Raw genomic sequence first — 18,331 nt, 5'->3', positions numbered from 1 at the left:
TTACTGCATAGAAGTATCATTGCACCCTCTTAACCTTTGTGTGAACAATCAGGATTTAAGAAGAGGAGGAGGAGGAATTTGCAAATAAGAGGGAAGGGATATTGAGAAGGAATGCATAAACCCCTGATCTGCTTCCAGTCTTACTCTAGTTGAGGAGTGACTGATATTACATCTGTAACCATGTGGGGCATGTTCCCTTGGAATTTAGTGCCATTGATCTTAATAAAAAATATGTATGGTCACAGCTCAGCACCTTGATCCCAAGGTGCTACTTTAACTGCAAGTACATCTTTGAGAACCAGTCAAATGGGGCAATTGCCCATTAAAACCGTTGAATTTTTAGTGAAAGAATTCAAATTGTGTGTGTGTGCGGGGGAATTCAGAAAAGTATTGTGAGGGACAGGGGATATCGCGAAGTCCCTCCCCTCCTGAGTTCAAGCCAATCACCGAGCACAGGGGAAAGCAGAGAGAGTTCCGATTCCAGTAGGGAAGCAGGAAGTCGGGTCCGAGGCTCAGGCAAGGTAGAGGAGCCAGGGTCCCAGGCGGGACAGGAAGGGGCGAATAAGGGAGGGAGACCCATCCCCCCAACGCCAGAACTACGCAGAAAGAGGAGGGGAAAGAGGATGGGTCTGCCAAAGCTTTTGTGTTGGAGAAAGATGCGCCAAAAGCCATTAGGAGGTTCTGAAACCGACTGATCACATCACTCCGTGTAAATAGCAATGACTTTAGCACTGTAAATACGCAGCACCAATAAAAGAATAAAATGCAGAGCTGCGTAGCGTCGTTACTCTGAAGTAGTCCACTCCGGCCACTGTGACAAGTATGTATAGGTATCTGGAATATGTTTTCCCTATTGTTTTTAAGACTGCAATTTTCATAGAAAACCTTTGTTTCTTTAAGGGAAGATATCTGCAGAGCTAGAGAAAAATGTGACACCTTAGGTAAGTTAAAGCAAAAAGACGATCATGCATTTTTTCTGCAAATAAGAAAAGAAATGTGATTTTAAAATGTAAATGGGTATTTAGTGTAATTTATCTTGTTTTGTAAACTTTTTGAACATATTTTGAACCTTTTTAAGCTCATGGTTACATGATGAGAAATATTTGGATTACAGTCCTAGGCCTGCATTTGTCTGTGAAGACAACACTGCTGCTATATAACCTATTTTGCATTCAGATAACAAATTCCATTTTATAGGTTTAGCTGAACTGGGTACAATGTGTGACCCACTGCGTAGCTGTTCCATCAGCGAGGAAAATGGATTAAGTGCTGCATTCACAATAGCGCATGAACTTGGGCACGTGTAAGTCTGTCTTTTCTACCAAAGAAATCTTGCATTTGCCTTGCATAGGGGACACAGTATTTTTATTTTGCAGGGAAGCCTCTACACGATTGACTGAAAAAGCATGAGCTTGCAAGGAAGTGCTGTATTTACATACTAATACTTAGCATTCATATAGCAGTTTAGACTCTAAAGTTGGGAGTGTTCATAGTGGTTCATAGACAGTACATTATCTCACTGATTCCCAACAAGAACACTGTAAGATATCTTGTCATTACACTTGTCATTACAAGTGGTGTTGCTGAGAATAGCTTGTATCTTGGCCTTCTGATGTAACTCAGTATCATATCTTAGCAACTGTGCTACTCCAGGTTATCATTGAAACCTGGCATATTTTGAAATGAATTTAAGTAGCAGGCGGCAGAGGGGCAGCGGTGCTCACCTGACCATTGGTTGCATTGCTGCTGCTTGCCAGGAAGTAGAGTGGGAGGGGCAAGGCTAGTGAGATGTAAATGCACTGGTGGGAGCAGTAGAGTGGCTCCGCCAGTGTGTTTGTACTATGCCAATCTTACCATTGCCTTCTCCCCACTTTCCCCTCCTGATAAGCAGTAGCAATGTGACTGGCCAGAGGTCAGCTAAGTGCTGCTGCCCCACCATGCTGTTGTGTAGGAATCTGCCAGAATATTAGTGTGTTGAGCAAAGAACCCCTAAAACACCAATATATTATTCAAGTGCTGTTGTAATCAATGAGGCGATGCATCGGTTTAATGTTTGCTCGTATCGTTATTGAAAAGTAAAAGGCCCTTTCTGAATTTGTTTTGTATTTGTATTAGGTTTAATGTTCCCCATGATGATAGCTTTAAATGTAAAGAAGTTGGGATAAAACATCAATATCACGTAATGGCCCCGACTTTAAACTACCATTCAAACCCATGGACCTGGTCAAAATGCAGTGAGAAGTACATTACTGAATTTCTTGAGTAAGTATGGTTCCAGTCCAGCCACCTCCTGCATATGTTTAGCACATGGACGCTGTAGTGGTGGGCATTTATGTGATTTCTCTGTCATGCAGAATTTCAACCTTTAACTTTATTAAAATAGGTGTTAAATGAGGGGGAGGGAGAGAAAGAGAAAAGCTTCAAATAAATTTTACATTTTGGGGTTTCCTTATAAAAGGTAAAAACAATTAATCATAGTTTAGAACACAACTATATTACATTTGAACATGTGCTTATTTTTGTGTCAGAAAATAGGTTATGCATCAATTCACAAACCCAGAGTTGAATTCTTGTAATAGCACTGCATTAAGTCGAATTCTTTAATAGCAGTGCACCTTAGCAAATAAACCCCAGTCCTAAAATTTATTTACAAAGTATGTTTGAGTCAAAAGCAATGCATCGTTTAAGAGAAGTTCTGTTTATTTATTATAGCACTGGCTACGGGGATTGCCTTCTTGACAAACCAAATGGAAGAATCTATGACTTTCAATCTCAGTTGCCTGGTTCCCTGTATGATGTGAACAAGCAGTGTGAGCTTATGTTTGGACCTGGGTCACAAGTATGTCCTTACATGGTAAGTTACGTAATGCGAAACACAATTTATAATACTTGCATAACACTTCAAAATTTTGCTGAAATTATCTTGAAATCCTGAGAAGATGGTTGAAAATGTTTTTGCCCCTCCCCTTAATTTGTAATTCCTTATTGCCTTTGCTATCCTTGAAAACACAGGTATCCTGCATTTTAGTGGCATACCATAGGATTTCTCTTAGCTTTTCATTGTTTCTTTTGTTAGTGACCCAGGTAATGGAGGAGCTAGAAATAAATATTTAACAACATTTAATGAACAATTTTAATGGAAACAAAATGCATCAACTCTGTTAACTCAGTAATCAGTAATAAAGGAAATTTAGCAGAAAGATAAAAGAATGATAAAATAAATAAAATGATAAAGTAGCATCTTTAAAAAACGTTGCGAAGGTAGAGGTGTTCATTCCTCTGCAAAGGGCAATATAATAATAATAATATAATAATTTATTATTTATACCCTGCCCATCTGGCCGGGTTCCCCCAGCCACTCTGGGCGGCTTCCAACAAAACAGAAATTCTAAAATACAGAAATCCATCAAACATTAAAAGCTTCCCTAAACAGGGAATATGCAGAAGTAGTAAGATATTGCTTGAAATGCAGTATCGAAATAGAGTTTGATAGTAAAGGGGCAACAAAGCTACAAAAGCTAATCTAAAAGTAACCAAAATGTATTTCATGAATACTTCTTTATCACACTGAGCTAAGAAAGAGACGTATTATCAGATACATAGATTTGTCCCTTCCTTCCTCTTCCCCCTCCTTCCATTCCAAAATGGAATTTAAAGTTTGCCTAGTGTAGTTCTTTGGATCTTAGCTCAAGACCAAAAGTTTATAATGTAAATTTAATTAATAACAGACAAATCCTACCAGATTGGAGGACTGAGTGGTTACTGTCATATCCCCCCCCAAAAAAAAATTGGACTCACTTTGCCTGACGGAATGTGGAGGGAGCATATTTCATCCCTCACTTCTTCTGTTGAAACTCCTGTTGGTCCCACTGGGGAGGGGAAATAACTATCCCAATTCCACAGTGGATTGTACCTTTAGTGGGCTGAGTATCTTCTAACATGACCATTTAGAGATTTCTTAGGCTCACTCACCACAAGATTGCATTTGGCATGCAGATATCTAAGTACAAAATACGTGTGGATCATGTTCAAGATAAATGGTCCTTGTTTCAAACAGGGCTTTTCACTTTAAAATGTAAACAGGACCACAATCTTTTCCTGGTTGCTCTTTGAAAGTATTTGAAGCCACATTTAAGAATGCATGCACACTTCATTTTTAATTCAATATATTAGAATATTGGTGTTCAAACTCAGGACACATGGGTGGCATCTAATGATATAGTTTTGCTAGCGCAAGGACTTCCGGTTGTGGAATGGAATTTCCCTCCCTCTCCAGTCCCTTCTCTCCCACAACTGTTCTGAGAGCTCTCACAACCCTCCAGAGCAAACTTTGGAGACAGCGCCGTGTGCTAAGGGATCTACTTTGTTGCATACCACCCAGTATCCTGTAAAATATCAGTTACAGGTAGGTAGCCATGTTGGTCTGACGTACTTGAAACAAAAAATAAAAAAACTTCCTCCCAGTAGCACCTTAGAGACCAACTAAGTTTGTCATACCTATGACAAACCTAGTTGGTCTCTAAGGTGCTACTGGAACTATTTTTTTTAATTTTCTGTAAAATGTCATTCTCCTTATGTTGCGTTCTTCCTGACACCCCTGGGGTTGTTCCCATTTGACAACTAGGCCTGCCCTGTAGCTTAAAACCAAAACATAGTTTAAGTTGGGGGTATTGCATCTATAGATTGATGAAAAATAAGTGTTACTCATGTAACAAAGTAAATCCTGTTTGTTTGGTAGAAACAATGCAAACGTTTGTGGTGTACAAGCGCAGAAGGCATTCATAAGGGTTGCCGTACGCAGCACATGCCTTTGGCTGATGGAACAGAATGTGGCCTTGGAATGGTAAGATTTCTCTGTCCACATCTAGATCTATCCTTATCTTCAAATGTCTTCTTGCCCTCCCTTATCTCTCTGCTGTTATATATATATATATATATATATATATATATATATATATATATATATATATATATATATATATGTGTGTGTGTGTGTGTGTGTGTGTGTGTGTGTGTGTGTGTGTGTGTGTGTGTGTATACACTGAAAGAAATCAATCTTGATTTTTTATTAGTGGAGCGCCTTTTTTTTAGTGGAGCGCCTTTTACAGTATGTGTAAAAATACCAGCAGCCAGATATTCTGATGTTCTGAATTAAAGATACTAGGAGCAGATTGCTTTTGAATTGCTAGACATCTCATTTAAATGCATAAATGAAAGCTTAGATGCGGAACTTTCCAGATTCCTGAATTGCTAATAGTACCAGTATTTTGAAAGTAAAGTTCATTAAATAGTGTTTAAATGACACAGTAATCTTCTAACACCAATTTAATTTTCTTTGATATCAATTCCTGTTCTCCTATTTGCTTAACAGAGTCTGTGCACACTGAATTAGTATTTTAAATTTTGATTTTGTTAATGTTTATTAATTGAGCAGCATTGCCGACATGGGATTTGTGTAAGCAAAGAAAAGGAAAAGCTCCCTGTAGATGGAGAATGGGGATCCTGGGGACCTTACAGTTCATGTACCAGAACATGTGGAGGTGGCATCAAAAGCACAACCAGACTGTGTAATCGGCCAGAGTATGTGTTTTGTTCTTCATTTTAAATATATGTCCATTGAGACTATGTTTACTGTGCCTAGTCATCTGAAACCAATAATAAATTAATAGCAGGTTTCCATAGTGGATCAGATAAAGACATACTGTTTAGCCTTTCCATTATCACTTACTTGAAACCACCTACTTTAACTGGAAGGAGTTGATACTTGCCCCATGTGAACAGCTGAGTGCTGGACCACAAAGCTTCTTTTCAATCCCTTAGGTCACACAACAGATATTCTTAATCTGGAACCCAAATTTATTGTTCTGTTTTGTCAGATGCAGGCAGGCATGGTTGTTTACCTCTGAGTTCTTAAAAACACATGACTATACTTTGGTAAAAGGTAAAGGTGACTATGGGATGAGGCGCTCATCTCACTTTAGGCTGAGGGAGCTGGCATTTGTTCTCATACAGCTTTTCAGGTCATGTGGCCAGCATGACTAAACCGCTTCTGGCACAACGGAACACCTTGACGAGTGCCAGAGCGCATGGAAACGCTGTTTACCTTCCCGTCGCAGCTGTACCTGTTTATCTACTCGTACTGGTATGCTTTCGAACTGCTATACTGATCTATCTGAATGATCTATCAAGAGTAGTATGCCTGTTCAAGCTCTTAAAGACATGTTGCGATACTTGGATCATAATTTCAATGTGTCTTTTGAAATTTAAAGGCAGAAATTATGAATAATGCATTACTCAAAGTCAAATGAAACATAAGCTATCTTTATTGCATATTTTGTAATAGTTGGTTTGTATAATCCTGGCATTTTAGCAGTGGATAGTGAAGCCTTAGAACAATGTGGTGGGGTTTGTAAAAATGCATGCTTGTGCAATGATGACATTTTATATTTAATCCCCATTCACTTTGCAATTGTATAAATGGCTTCGCACCATGATGCACATTACAGCTGTTAAGTTGTGTTAAATATTCTTGTTTGCAATGTGTTTTATAACCTATTGAAATCTGCTCTGGAAATTTTTAATTGAATATATATATATATATATTCAATTGAATATATATATATATATATTCAATTGAATATATATATATATATATATATATATATATATATATATATACACACACACACACACTCACTCAAATAAACGAAAATCACAGGTGTGTAGTTTAGTTCTGAAAATATTGTTTATAGTGTTAAAGCTATGCAATGGTGGCCACCACCTTAAGAACTTAAGAAGATCTTGCTGAGTCTGGCCAATGGCCCATCTAGTCCAGCATTCTGTTCTCACAGTGCCAACCATATGCCTGTAGGAAACCCACAAGGAGGACCTGAGCACAAGGGCAATCTTCCTTCCTGCCATTTCAGAAGCATTGCTACCTCTGCAGGCAAAGCCTAGCCATTGATAGCCTTCTCCTTCATGAATTTGTCCAATTGTCTTTTAAGTCATCCATGTTATTTAGATTCAATCAGTAGGATCTCTTTGGAAAGTTTGTTTTGAATATGACTCTTGTCTGTGTTTAACATGCTTGCAATGCAATTTTCATTAGGCCAAAACATGGAGGACAATACTGCGTTGGCCGCAGGATGAAATTTCGATCATGTAATACCGATTCATGTCCCAAAGGCAGGAAAGATTTTCGGGAGCAGCAGTGCTCCGAGTTTGATGGTAAACATTTCAACATCAACGGGCTGACATCTACCGTGCGCTGGCTTCCAAAATATAGTGGCAGTAAGTCATGAGAAACTTCCTCTTTAAACTAAATATTCATTTGTGTAAACTTTCACAAGTGACAAAAACATACTTGGCTTTTTTTTTTGTCCCAACAGTTTCTACGAAGGATCGCTGTAAGCTTTTTTGCCGTGTTTCTGGCACAACATCCTACTATCAGCTGAAAGACAGGGTCATTGATGGTACTCCATGTGGAACAGACACTCATGATATATGTGTGCAAGGCTTATGCAGGGTAATTGAGTTCACTAAAACAACACAAATCTTTTTGGAGACTGTTTGAGAGCAAAAAAGAGTTTTGTGGTGCCTTAAAGTCCTAACATATTTATTATGGCATAAGCTTTCATGAACTACAGCAGATGTCATATGCGTGCATTGTTGGGAGGTAGAATTGTAAACAGCGAGAGGTCAGAGGGAAATGAAAGGCAGAGAAGTACAAATAGTGCTAAAAACAGTGGTCATTAGAAAACAAGCACCCATCCTAGTTGGAGTTGATAATACCATCCTGGAATTGGTAGTAGATGGACTGTTGCCCACAAAATCAAGTTCATAGGGAGCTTCCAGATCACACAGAAAAACATACATGTACAGCAATGTCCAGATGATGTTGTCATCATAAAAATGCCAGTACATACACTTTTTATATTAAACCTGAATTTTCCCTGAGCATGGAAAATCTAATTAATAAACAAATAAAGAATTGCAGGCAGATGATGTGTGTAATGATACGGTTGGTGGGTGTTTTTTTTATTGCTACACCCCCATTTCTGTTTGTTCCTCCCCTGGGCACAACCTCTCCATTTGTTTCGAGCATGCTCGTAGATGCAATCCAGCACACCTATGCTTTTGATATTTTGTTTGTCGTAACACACTTAAATTAGAAGTATGGTTTTGGTGTGCTCGTTCGTTTGGAAACCTTCTTTTATAGATTAGTAAAGCTAGTCATTGTTGCAACACAGCACCAAATGCATTATTGATTATGAGAATTGTTAAATGAATTAAAACTGTCTTATTACTTGCAAGTTGTGAGGAATGAGAGGTTAAAATGAGCAATTTGAATTACCTGTAAATTGAATGCTGTTGCATGTACTTAAAAACATTTTGACATGTTTCCATAGCAAGCAGGCTGTGATCATGTGTTAAACTCTAAGGCAAGACGAGATAAATGTGGAATCTGTGGTGGTGATGATTCTTCATGTAGAACTCTTTCAGGAACTTTCAATAGTGCTCATTATGGTATGTTTCTTGATATCCATCTATCTATTTACATACTTAATTGCATATGACACTGGCTTACATAAGCCAAACAGATTCTCAAGTTTTATTTTTTAGGGGTATGCAGTCAGCTGTGTTTTTCTAGTAGCGAATTCAAACAATTCAAAATTAAAATAATAAATATTGGCATTAAATCATTTTTTCTACATTCCACAATGCTGTCCACTACGCTAGACACATTTTCTTTTCAAAAAAAGGCTGTATTTTTAAACCCCTATATTATAATCTTATTAATTTCTAACATCACTGTTGGAGTGTTATGAGCACGTTTAGTATAGTGCCAGATATTTCAATGGTTTAAATCAGTAGTTCTAAACCAGGCATCCCCAAACTTCGGCCCTCCATATGTTTTGGACTACATTTCCCATCTTCCCCAACCACTGGTCCTGTTAGCTAGGGATCATGGGAGTTGTAGGCCAAAACATCTGGAGGGCCGCAGTTTGGGGATGCCTGTTCTAAACATTGTGAGATATAAAATTTTCTTTTTTGTGTGTGTCTTGGTTGTTATGGTCTGTGATTAAGATACAGTCATAGCTCGGTTTAAGTACGCTTTGGTTTGAGTACTTTCAGTTTAAGTACTCCGCGGACCCGTCTAGAATGGATTAATCCACTTTCCATTACTTTCAGTGGGAAAGTACGCTTCAGGTTAAGTACGCTTCAGGTTAAGTACGGACTTCCGGAACCAATTGTGTACTTAAACCGAGGTACCACTGTAATTACCGTAATAAACAAAGCAATATCATATCAGGAATAAATTGTTTTTGGTTGGAAGTGATTATCTAGCTGCTTTAATTTCTCTTCATGTTTATCACTTCTCCTGGGAAGTTTATCATTTACAAGCATAATCTTTCATAGGATTAATTTAAGTTTAATTATATTCTAGGCTATAACATTGTAGTAAAAATTCCCATAGGAGCAACAAACCTTGACATACATCAGCACAGCTATTCAGGGAAGCCAGAAGATGACAACTATCTTGGTAAGTGTTTCAGATAATCCGTTCCTGGCTTTTAATCCACATGAGAAATCCAACAGCCCTAAAACACTCTTAAACACCTTTGCCTTATATCACTGTGTGAGCTGACTCATTTCACTGCAGGTATTTTACCACTGCAGGGTTCAGATTAATTCTTACAATTAATTGAATCTTAGAATTTATTTTAATGTTCCATATCGTAATTCCCTAGCAATAATTAAATCATTACAAATGTGCAAAATGCATGTAAGTATGAAGTAAAGATGCACTAATGGTGATTGTTTCTGTTAATGTTGTTATAGCATTATCCAACACTCAGGGGCATTTTTTCCTGAATGGAAATTTTGTTGTGAGCTTGTCTAAAAAAGAAATCAGTATGTACGGAACTAATTTTGAATACAGTGGGTCAAACAACACAGTGGAGCGAATAAACAGCACTGGACGGCTTGAAGAGGAGATTCTTTTGCAGGTGAATCTTTAATATGTTAATTAATAGTATGTATTTGCATTTTTTTATACACCAGGAGTGAGGAAAAATTCATTGAAAAACAGTTTTTAAAAAATCTTTGTTTAGGTGTTGTGCGTAGGGAATTTATACAACCCCGACATTCGCTATTCATTCAATGTTCCTGTAGAAGGCGGCCATGATCTGTTTATATGGGACCCCTATGGGCCTTGGCAAGACTGCAGCAAAATGTGTCAAGGTATTGTCATTTTCATGGTTGACGTGATTTTTAAGATATTTCAAAATTTATTGTCATAACCTGCCAGAAACGATATTTATTTCTCTTTCACCTTATTGTGGTTTGATTGTGGAAATGTGTGTGAAACATAGTTTTGTGTAGGTCACAACTTGGTAGACAGTCTTCATAATTTTCATAAGATTCACTGTTTAAAAGCAAGGAAATTCTGGCTTTAAAAACTTTGGAACAATGAAAACATGATCGGAAATTATGTTTCTAGTAGAATGGGGACAAGTAAAAGAGGATGCCTTCGTCCCTGTGTGGGTGGCACCCTTTTATTACATATACAAGACAGCAACACAAACCCCTTGACAGCGTGTATTCTGATATGGCTAAATTGACCCAACACTCCACCCCGGCCCCCTCTCATACACAAACAAAACTCTCTGCGATCCACTGAATGCAACCAAATGCTGTGGGTTTCTGAATGCTCTGGGTTTCCCAACCTCTCCACCACCAACAAAAACAAACAAACAGACAAACAGACAAATAAAGAACCTCCAGACACAAAAGAATAAAATAACATTACCCCCCTTCTTCCCCCCCACTCACCAATTATTTCCTCCCAACCTCACAATGCTTAACACAGCAATGTCTCACCCCAAATATAACTGACCTGTAGAAAAGATTTATGAATTGAAAACAGAGATGTTGTATGTAGCCTTGTTATCCATGAGAATCTTTCAATAAAAACACATTAAAAAGAAAAAAAGAAAGAAACGACATCTCATCTTTAACTTTTTCTAAACCTTTTATTTAAGGTCTTCACAGGAGGAGGGTTACATGCATACAAAGGAGTGATCACTTGGTGGTCTCTGACCAAAGATGTGAGCATATAACCCGTCCCACAGCTGTAACAGAACAGTGTAATACAGAATGTGAATTAAGGTATAAACATTTATCAAATTGTATGATTTGATTAACGTTTACTCAAACTGTTACATTTTCTGGATTTACTTTTGTAACTTTGAAGTGTGCATTCCACAAACTCATTTAATTCACTGTGTTTGGATTTTTTTATATGATTTCCTTAAGTGGTATAAAAATTCATTGAGTTGGTGTTTCTTGCATTGAATGATTACAAATATTTTAAAAAATTAGCTTAATGTTTGTTTGTTTGTTCCCCATTCTATTTGAACACCTTCATAATTTAGTTTACCTTTACACACTAAAACATATTTAGTTTTATATAATAGTTTATACTTATAGGTGGCATAACACTGGCAAAAGTGAGTGTTCAACTCGGTGTGGCCCAGGGTTTCGATCTTTAGACATCCACTGTATGAAGTACTCTGTTTCAAAGGGACTGAGTGTTCCAGTGGATGATAAATACTGTGCTGATCAACAGAAACCACCAATCCGAGAGCCCTGTCATGGAGACTGTCTTCTAACAAGCTGGCATTACACAGGATGGTCAGAGGTACAAATCCTTTGATTAGTTTTTGCATTAATAAGTGTGCTGTAGCCTTACTGTATTTTATGATAAGCAACAAAAAGCTCCATTCGTGTGTAAACCACCAGCCGTTTTCGAACATAAGATTTTTTTTAAAGCATTCAACAGTTTATAACACACAGAGAACAAAATGCTAAATCTTTTTCAGCCTGAAGAATGCATTGATGCACACCTGTGCTTCTATTCCTTGCTTATGCACTTGCTTATTTTATAATGATACGTTTCTTGTCTTTTCTCAATAAACCAGTGTTCAAGGAGTTGTGGGCGAGGTGCGAGAACCAGAGAAGCTTTTTGTATGAACAACTTTGGCCGCCGGCTGGCAGATAGAGAGTGCCACAAACTTCCAAAGATTATTACGGAGAGCTGCAATGAGTTCTTGTGCCCCAGCTGGACCACTAGTGATTGGAGCGAGGTAATGCGTGCAGATTGATTTCACTGTTGTGAAGCCATTTGCTGATTTTTGTACTATTAACATAGGTTTAGCATGCTGTTAGTGATAAAAAAGGTTAGGATTTTTCTTTTTACTGATGCAGATTTTATTACAGTGGTACCTCGCTAGACGAATGCCTCACAAGACGAAAAACTCACAAAACGAAAGCGTTTTGCGATTTCAGTGGAGACTCGCGAGATGAAGTTCCCTTTGGCGTGCTTCGCAAGATGAATTTTTTTCGTCCCATAGGGTGCCTCGCAAGACGAATCCCCCCCCCGACTTGCAAGGCACCCTATGCGTTCCTATGGGAGCCGCTTCGCAAAACGAATTTTTTGCTATACGAAGCGACTCGTGGGACGAATTAAATTCATCTAGCAAGGCACCACTGTACTTGGTTTGTATACTTCCAAGAGCCTTGTTGGAGGAGGAGATGTAATATAAAAGCTGCATGAATCAATCAACAAATAACACCCAAATCCTTTTACCATCTCTGATACTCTACATAGTGTCCTGTGACTTGTGGGAAGGGAATGAGGCGTCGACAAGTATGGTGTCAACTGAATGATGAACAACTGGAAAATGTTTTCTGCAATCCAAATTCTATGCCACATTCAGTGACAGCATGTGAACTTAATGAATGTGCAGCTTGGCAAGTGGGACCCTGGGGAGCAGTGAGTATATAGAAGTTCTTACATAATATTATTTTCAAGCATTTCACCACTAAAATCCCTCTTCTTAAACCATTCCTGTGAAGACAGGGGGACAGGTAGGTTAAAGATGCTCCGAAAAAATATTTGTTACAGCCTAAGAAGTGTTTGTACAAGGCCTCAGAATACTTGATGAAAGACTTTGAGGATCAGGTGGAGAACTTGACAAATAGGCAATGGAGAAACTGTTATGGGAAAAGAGAAGATATATAGATATAGATATAGATATAGATATAGATATAGATATAGATATAGATATAGATATAGATATAGATATAGATATAGATATAGATGTGTCAGGAGATAGAGAGCTCTAAAGGCAAGAACTAGAACCTTCAAATTCATTCAAAACAATATAGGAAAGCCACTTCCGCGCCTGCGACGGAGGTGGGGTTGTGGGCTGCCCGACTGTACCATCGCGTAGGGGCTGCAAGCTCAGCCCCTACGCAATGGTAGGTTCCCGCCTGCGTCACCCCCCGACCAGCCAATGAGGTCGGTCGGGGCGGGGCCACCAACTTTAAGCACTCTGCAGGCGGGAAAAGCTCCCTCTTTCGTCCCTCTTCGCCGGAGCGAACAATTCGCGGTATCGTATTGTTATGTGGCTGTGCGCTCTCCACTGCCCACCTGGGAAACGGGTTGCAAAGTTTTGGAAAAGGGGCATTTTTGCTGGGTTTTTAAAAGGGCCGCGATTGTTACCCCCAATCAGCTGGGAGGCGGGTGCTCGTTACTGTAGGGGAGCGTGTTCTGCATGGAGTGTGCGTGGGGGGCGAATTTCAGAGCTCTCCCCTCTGTGGGTGTGCAGGCTTGGTGGCTGCCCCTTTTTTATATTGCAGTGCTCGGGTAAAAGTTCTGTTGTTTACAGGCTCGTTCTCTTATCTAACCTTTCCGATCGGCTGTTAATCCCCTCCGACAGTGCTCCCCTTCCCTTTCCTGCAGAGTGTCTGACTGGGCTGCTGAGATTTCAGCTTCTTTCCCTCCCCCCAAGCTCCCTTTAATTGCATGATTGTGCTTGATTATCTTTAATGCTTGGTTTATATTTTTTCAGCATTACTGAGCGCTGCAGCTAGCTCCTGCCTGTGCTCGCTGCCCATAGCTTCCCTTCCTAACCCACCTTTCCCCCCAACTCATTCATCCGCTGCTGCCTTTCAGCCTCTTTGGGAGCCCTCTTCTTAATTCCCCCATCGTTTCCTTTAATTCCTGCGTTCAGTTTATTTACTCCCGGGCGCTGGAGCATGGTTCCTGGCGTTTGTATCGTTGTCATGGTTACAACTCCTTGCCGGTCTCCATTTTAAGTGTGGCCACGTGGCCTGGCAGCAGCGGCCATCTTAGGAGAGGCACGCACTGTCCCTCCAGTACTGCAGGGCTGTTTGGGGATTACTAATAACAAATTGCAATTAAAGAAGCTGCAATCTACAAGCGGGCTTTGCCTTCAGTTCATTTGCTTATTGGCAAGTTTTGCATGCCCGTTGGAAGTAAGAAGGGATTTATTTTCATGTTCCCCTTTACTATCTTTACACTTATCTCACAACCCCCACCCCCGCATTTCCTGCAGCTATAACTTTGAGGCAGAGGGGTCGTTAGGACCGGCACTTTCCACTCTGCCTTTCTGGTGGCTTCGTGAGCCTTTAATTGCTCTATTTTCGAGGGCTGCAACCTTGTTGCTGCACCAGAGGATGCCTTTTCTCTCTGGGCATTTTCCGAGCCAGCAGCGGTAGTTGTAACAATGTTACATTGTCCCCGTAACTCAGCAGGCTACTTCATTGCTACTTTGTGTTTCTCTTATCTGTGACTGCTACAAGTGTTATGTTGCTGAAAGTTTGCAAGCTGTGGTTGTGAAACGTAGACAGCAGGCTGCTATAGATTTATAGCTAGCATCCTTACGTATAACCATTCATTATCTTTAGTTGTCCCTTGCATTAAAAAAGGGGGGGGGATACCTTCAAATTTACTTCATAAGATTTAAATATTGCATTTATTGGTGCTGCTTTACCACGGTGACCTGCACATGTAGCCTAGATCTGCCAACCTTAAGATTAAACTAACATAATTTGATCTTACAATAACCAGATTTATAATAGGTGTATTTAATTTATTGGATTGTCTTTATGTGGAAACTAAATAACTGTAACTGTGTCTTTAAGTAGGACACTCTGAAATCATTTCAGTCCTGATTATAGGGAATATAAACAATACTGAACTATGCTGGAGGTCTGTATTGTCCTCTTTGTAATTAAAGAAATATATTTTTGGTGAAAGAATTTAATGGTACAGGGTCAGGGTTTTTTAATTTTTAACACTTAAGGGCTAGCCTAGCCAGCGCAGGAGGTGCGTGAGTGAAATATTCTATTCTACTGGTGACCATGCCATTTAATCTTGAGTCATCCTGTTCACCTGCTGCCTATCCGAACTCATGACCTTGGGATAAATACCTTTATTACTTCAATTATGTTTTGGCTAATTGGTGTTGCCTGTTCACACAGTGGGCATTATTCCGTTTGATTTTTCTGCAGTTACTATAAGTTAATAGACATTTTGAAAGGGGCTGGTGGAACCAATTTTCCACAACTTAATTTACATGGAATTCATTACGTTCAGTTGAAGGCTATTTATTTGCTTTTTCAAATAACTGAATTTAAGCTTTCATTGCTTCGGTGGGATACATTTTTCGGGTCCACTACTACCTATATTGTTCCTGACATAATTAATAATAATAATAATAATAATAATAACAATAACAATAATAACAATAATAATAAAATAAAATAAATGAATGAATACTTAAATAAAACTCACTCTAGTTTAAATTGTCCTAATTGCATTAACTGTTTCGGCCTGTTTTAGCATTAAGCCTGACACTCTCATTGCATTCATTAGTGTCGCTTTCTTTAAATAACTGAATTTATTTAAGCGTTTGTTGCTCCTGTGGGATACATTTTCGGATCCACTACTATCCATATTGACATATAATAATAATAATAAATGAATATTTAAATGAAATTCACTTTAGCTTAATTGTCCTAATGGCATTAATTTTAATCATACGTTCTCTTTTGCTTATATGTACGCTTCCCTATTTTCGGCTGCGGTTCAGTATAAACAATACTGAGTTAGGGCGCCGCCCTTTAATGCATTGCTATTGTGGTAATATTTGCATAATTTATATAATAATAATATTAATAATTTATTATTTATACCCCGCCCATCTGTCCGGGTTTCCCCAGCCACTCTGGGCGGCTTCCGACCAAATATTAAAAACAGTACAGCATCAAACATTACAAACTTCCCTAAACAGGGCCGCCTTCAGTTGTCTTCCAAAAGTATGTTGTTGTTGTTTAGTCGTTTAGTCATGTCCGACTCTTCGTGACCCCATGGACCATAGCGCGCCAGGCACTCCTGTCTTCCACTCCAAAAGTATAATAATTGCTTATTGCCTTGACATCTGCTGCGAGGGCGTTCCACAGGGCGGGTGCCACTACCGAGAAGGCCCTCAGTCAGGCTTGCCTAGGCCAGTGTACACTGTACTGTACCAGACCCCCCCCCCCATCTTGAATGCTCTGTTGCATGGTGCCTATAATGCCAAGGTTGCAATTTGATCCCCATGCGGGGCAGCTGCATATCCTAGGGGGTCTAATGTTTTTTGTTTTTTGTTTCCAAGCTATGCCTTTTGTTTCTAAGTGCTCTCTAACAGTATATATTTGTAACTGGGACATCATATTTCATGCTGCTTCAAAAGCTAGGTGACCAGAGGTATCAGTTATAAAGGTTCCGGTACCACTAGCAGCTTATTGAGGTATGAAATTTATCTTGTATAGTATATCAGAATGTGCATGATTGTGAGAAGCATTTAGGGAACCATCCGGCGTCCTCTTGTTTCAGGGGTAAGCAGTCCTTTCAAGGTGGCAGGGGGCTTTATTTCCCCCCCACACTAATAATAATAGCAATAATAAGAATAATATATACAACAAGTATAATATTAACTATAATGATAATAACTGCTATAATAATTATAATAATACTTCAACTCTTAGGTATTTTCAATCTCTGGGGTTTCCTGAAAGAGTCAGGTATTGGCCTCGGTTATACGGTACGACCTCTCCAGCTTATCAGTATGAGATCCCTGATTAGGTTAGCATAGTAGGCTATTATGCATCATTCTTATGGCACCCAGTTGATGGCTAGAATGCCTGTATGCCATTTCATGCACATGCATACCAGATTAATCAGGAAACATTTGAGTTCCAAAAAAAAAAAAAATAGAGCCTGGCTGCTACTACCATACAATGTTCCAAAACAATGAAGTGTTGATGGCTAGTATGGCTAGTATGGCTTCCTGGAGCATGGGCTGACGTTTGCCTGTGGACAAACTTAACGGCCTCAAGGAGACTATTAGACAGCTCATCCCCTGTAAAAAACTCACCCTTAGACAAATCCAATCACTCCTGGGTCACCTGAATTTCGCTTGTAGGGTAATATCACTGGGCCGCCCTTTCTGCCTGCGATTAGCCAGACTCACGGTAGGTCTAACTAAACCGTTCCACAGGAAGCGACTCCCTCACGGGGTAAAGGCCGACCTAGAATCCTGGCAAATTATAATGGGGTATCTCTGTGGCAGGACAACGTGGTCTTGCGTTCCGACTTTCAGGTGCAGTCGGACGCGGCAAGTACGTTGGGTTTTGGAGTCTATTTCAAAGAAAAATGGTGTGCACAGCGTTGGCCGGCCAGCTAGGAGGGTACAGACATTACACGCGACTTAACATTCTTAGAATTCTTCCCTATAGTGGTAACCGTGCATTTGTGGTCCGAGGAATTCAGGAATCAACGAGTCTGCTTCAGAACCGACAATCAAGCGGTGGTCAGCGTCCTAACTCTGCAATCTTCAAGATCTGCAAGAGTGTCACCCTCTTACGCCATTTTGTCTTACTGAGCTTGCAATTCAACATGCATTTTTCGACCAAATTTGTGCTGGGGTTTAATAATAACATCGCAGATGCTTTGTCTCGCTTCCAGATGGACCACTTCCGCTTGTTGGCACCAGAGGCGCGCCAGTGGCCAGAGCCGTTCCCGGAACACCTATGGAGCCTTGGGAGCATGAAATCCTAAAGGGAGTATTTGCGTCGGTTGCCCCTTCCACCCTTAGCTCTTATAAACGGGCTTGGTCGGATTTCACTAACTTCAGAAAAAAGGAGCTGCTGACTCGTCCCTGGCCTGCCTACTCAGGAAGAGGTCATGCAATACATAGTGCATTTAAGGAATCTTGGGCGAGCCGCAAAGACCCTTAACATCCACCCAGCAGCCATAACCTTTTTCTCTAAATCACTCTATTTCACAGACCCGCGTGATAACTTCCACTTACGCAGTGCTATGGAGGGCTGGCGTCGGCTCCAGCCACCTGCCAGTGATACTAGGCGGCCTATTACGTTTGACATGTTGGTTCAGATACACAAGCAGCTGAGGACC

At 39.7% G+C, this 18,331-nt stretch overlaps 1 protein-coding gene across 4 annotated transcripts in view; it reads left to right on the top strand.

Moving 5' to 3' along the window:
- Window positions 1-18,331, top strand: part of ADAMTS20 (ADAM metallopeptidase with thrombospondin type 1 motif 20) — a 79,766-nt gene that overhangs the window by 23,308 nt on the left and 38,127 nt on the right. For 2 of the 4 annotated variants that reach the window (XM_035127996.3, XM_060279614.2), the window contains 16 exons: window positions 901-941; window positions 1,198-1,303; window positions 2,116-2,262; window positions 2,713-2,854; window positions 4,739-4,843; window positions 5,435-5,580; window positions 7,109-7,290; window positions 7,389-7,525; window positions 8,409-8,526; window positions 9,449-9,544; window positions 9,844-10,010; window positions 10,116-10,245; window positions 11,046-11,172; window positions 11,494-11,704; window positions 11,985-12,149; window positions 12,674-12,838. In XM_035127996.3, coding sequence (XP_034983887.3) covers window positions 901-941; window positions 1,198-1,303; window positions 2,116-2,262; window positions 2,713-2,854; window positions 4,739-4,843; window positions 5,435-5,580; window positions 7,109-7,290; window positions 7,389-7,525; window positions 8,409-8,526; window positions 9,449-9,544; window positions 9,844-10,010; window positions 10,116-10,245; window positions 11,046-11,172; window positions 11,494-11,704; window positions 11,985-12,149; window positions 12,674-12,838 — 2,185 coding nt within the window. Of the gene's footprint in view, window positions 1-595; window positions 821-900; window positions 942-1,197; window positions 1,304-2,115; window positions 2,263-2,712; window positions 2,855-4,738; window positions 4,844-5,434; window positions 5,581-7,108; window positions 7,291-7,388; window positions 7,526-8,408; window positions 8,527-9,448; window positions 9,545-9,843; window positions 10,011-10,115; window positions 10,246-11,045; window positions 11,173-11,493; window positions 11,705-11,984; window positions 12,150-12,673; window positions 12,839-18,331 lie in introns of those variants that run through there. The other 2 variants (XM_088676968.1, XM_060279617.2) reach the window with 2 other exon arrangements.

Source organism: Zootoca vivipara, chromosome 9 (assembly GCF_965207765.1).
Source record: "Zootoca vivipara chromosome 9, rZooViv2.hap1.1, whole genome shotgun sequence".
NCBI classification, from domain to species: domain Eukaryota; kingdom Metazoa; phylum Chordata; class Lepidosauria; order Squamata; family Lacertidae; genus Zootoca; species Zootoca vivipara.
This window is presented reverse-complemented; position numbering and strand designations above follow the sequence as displayed.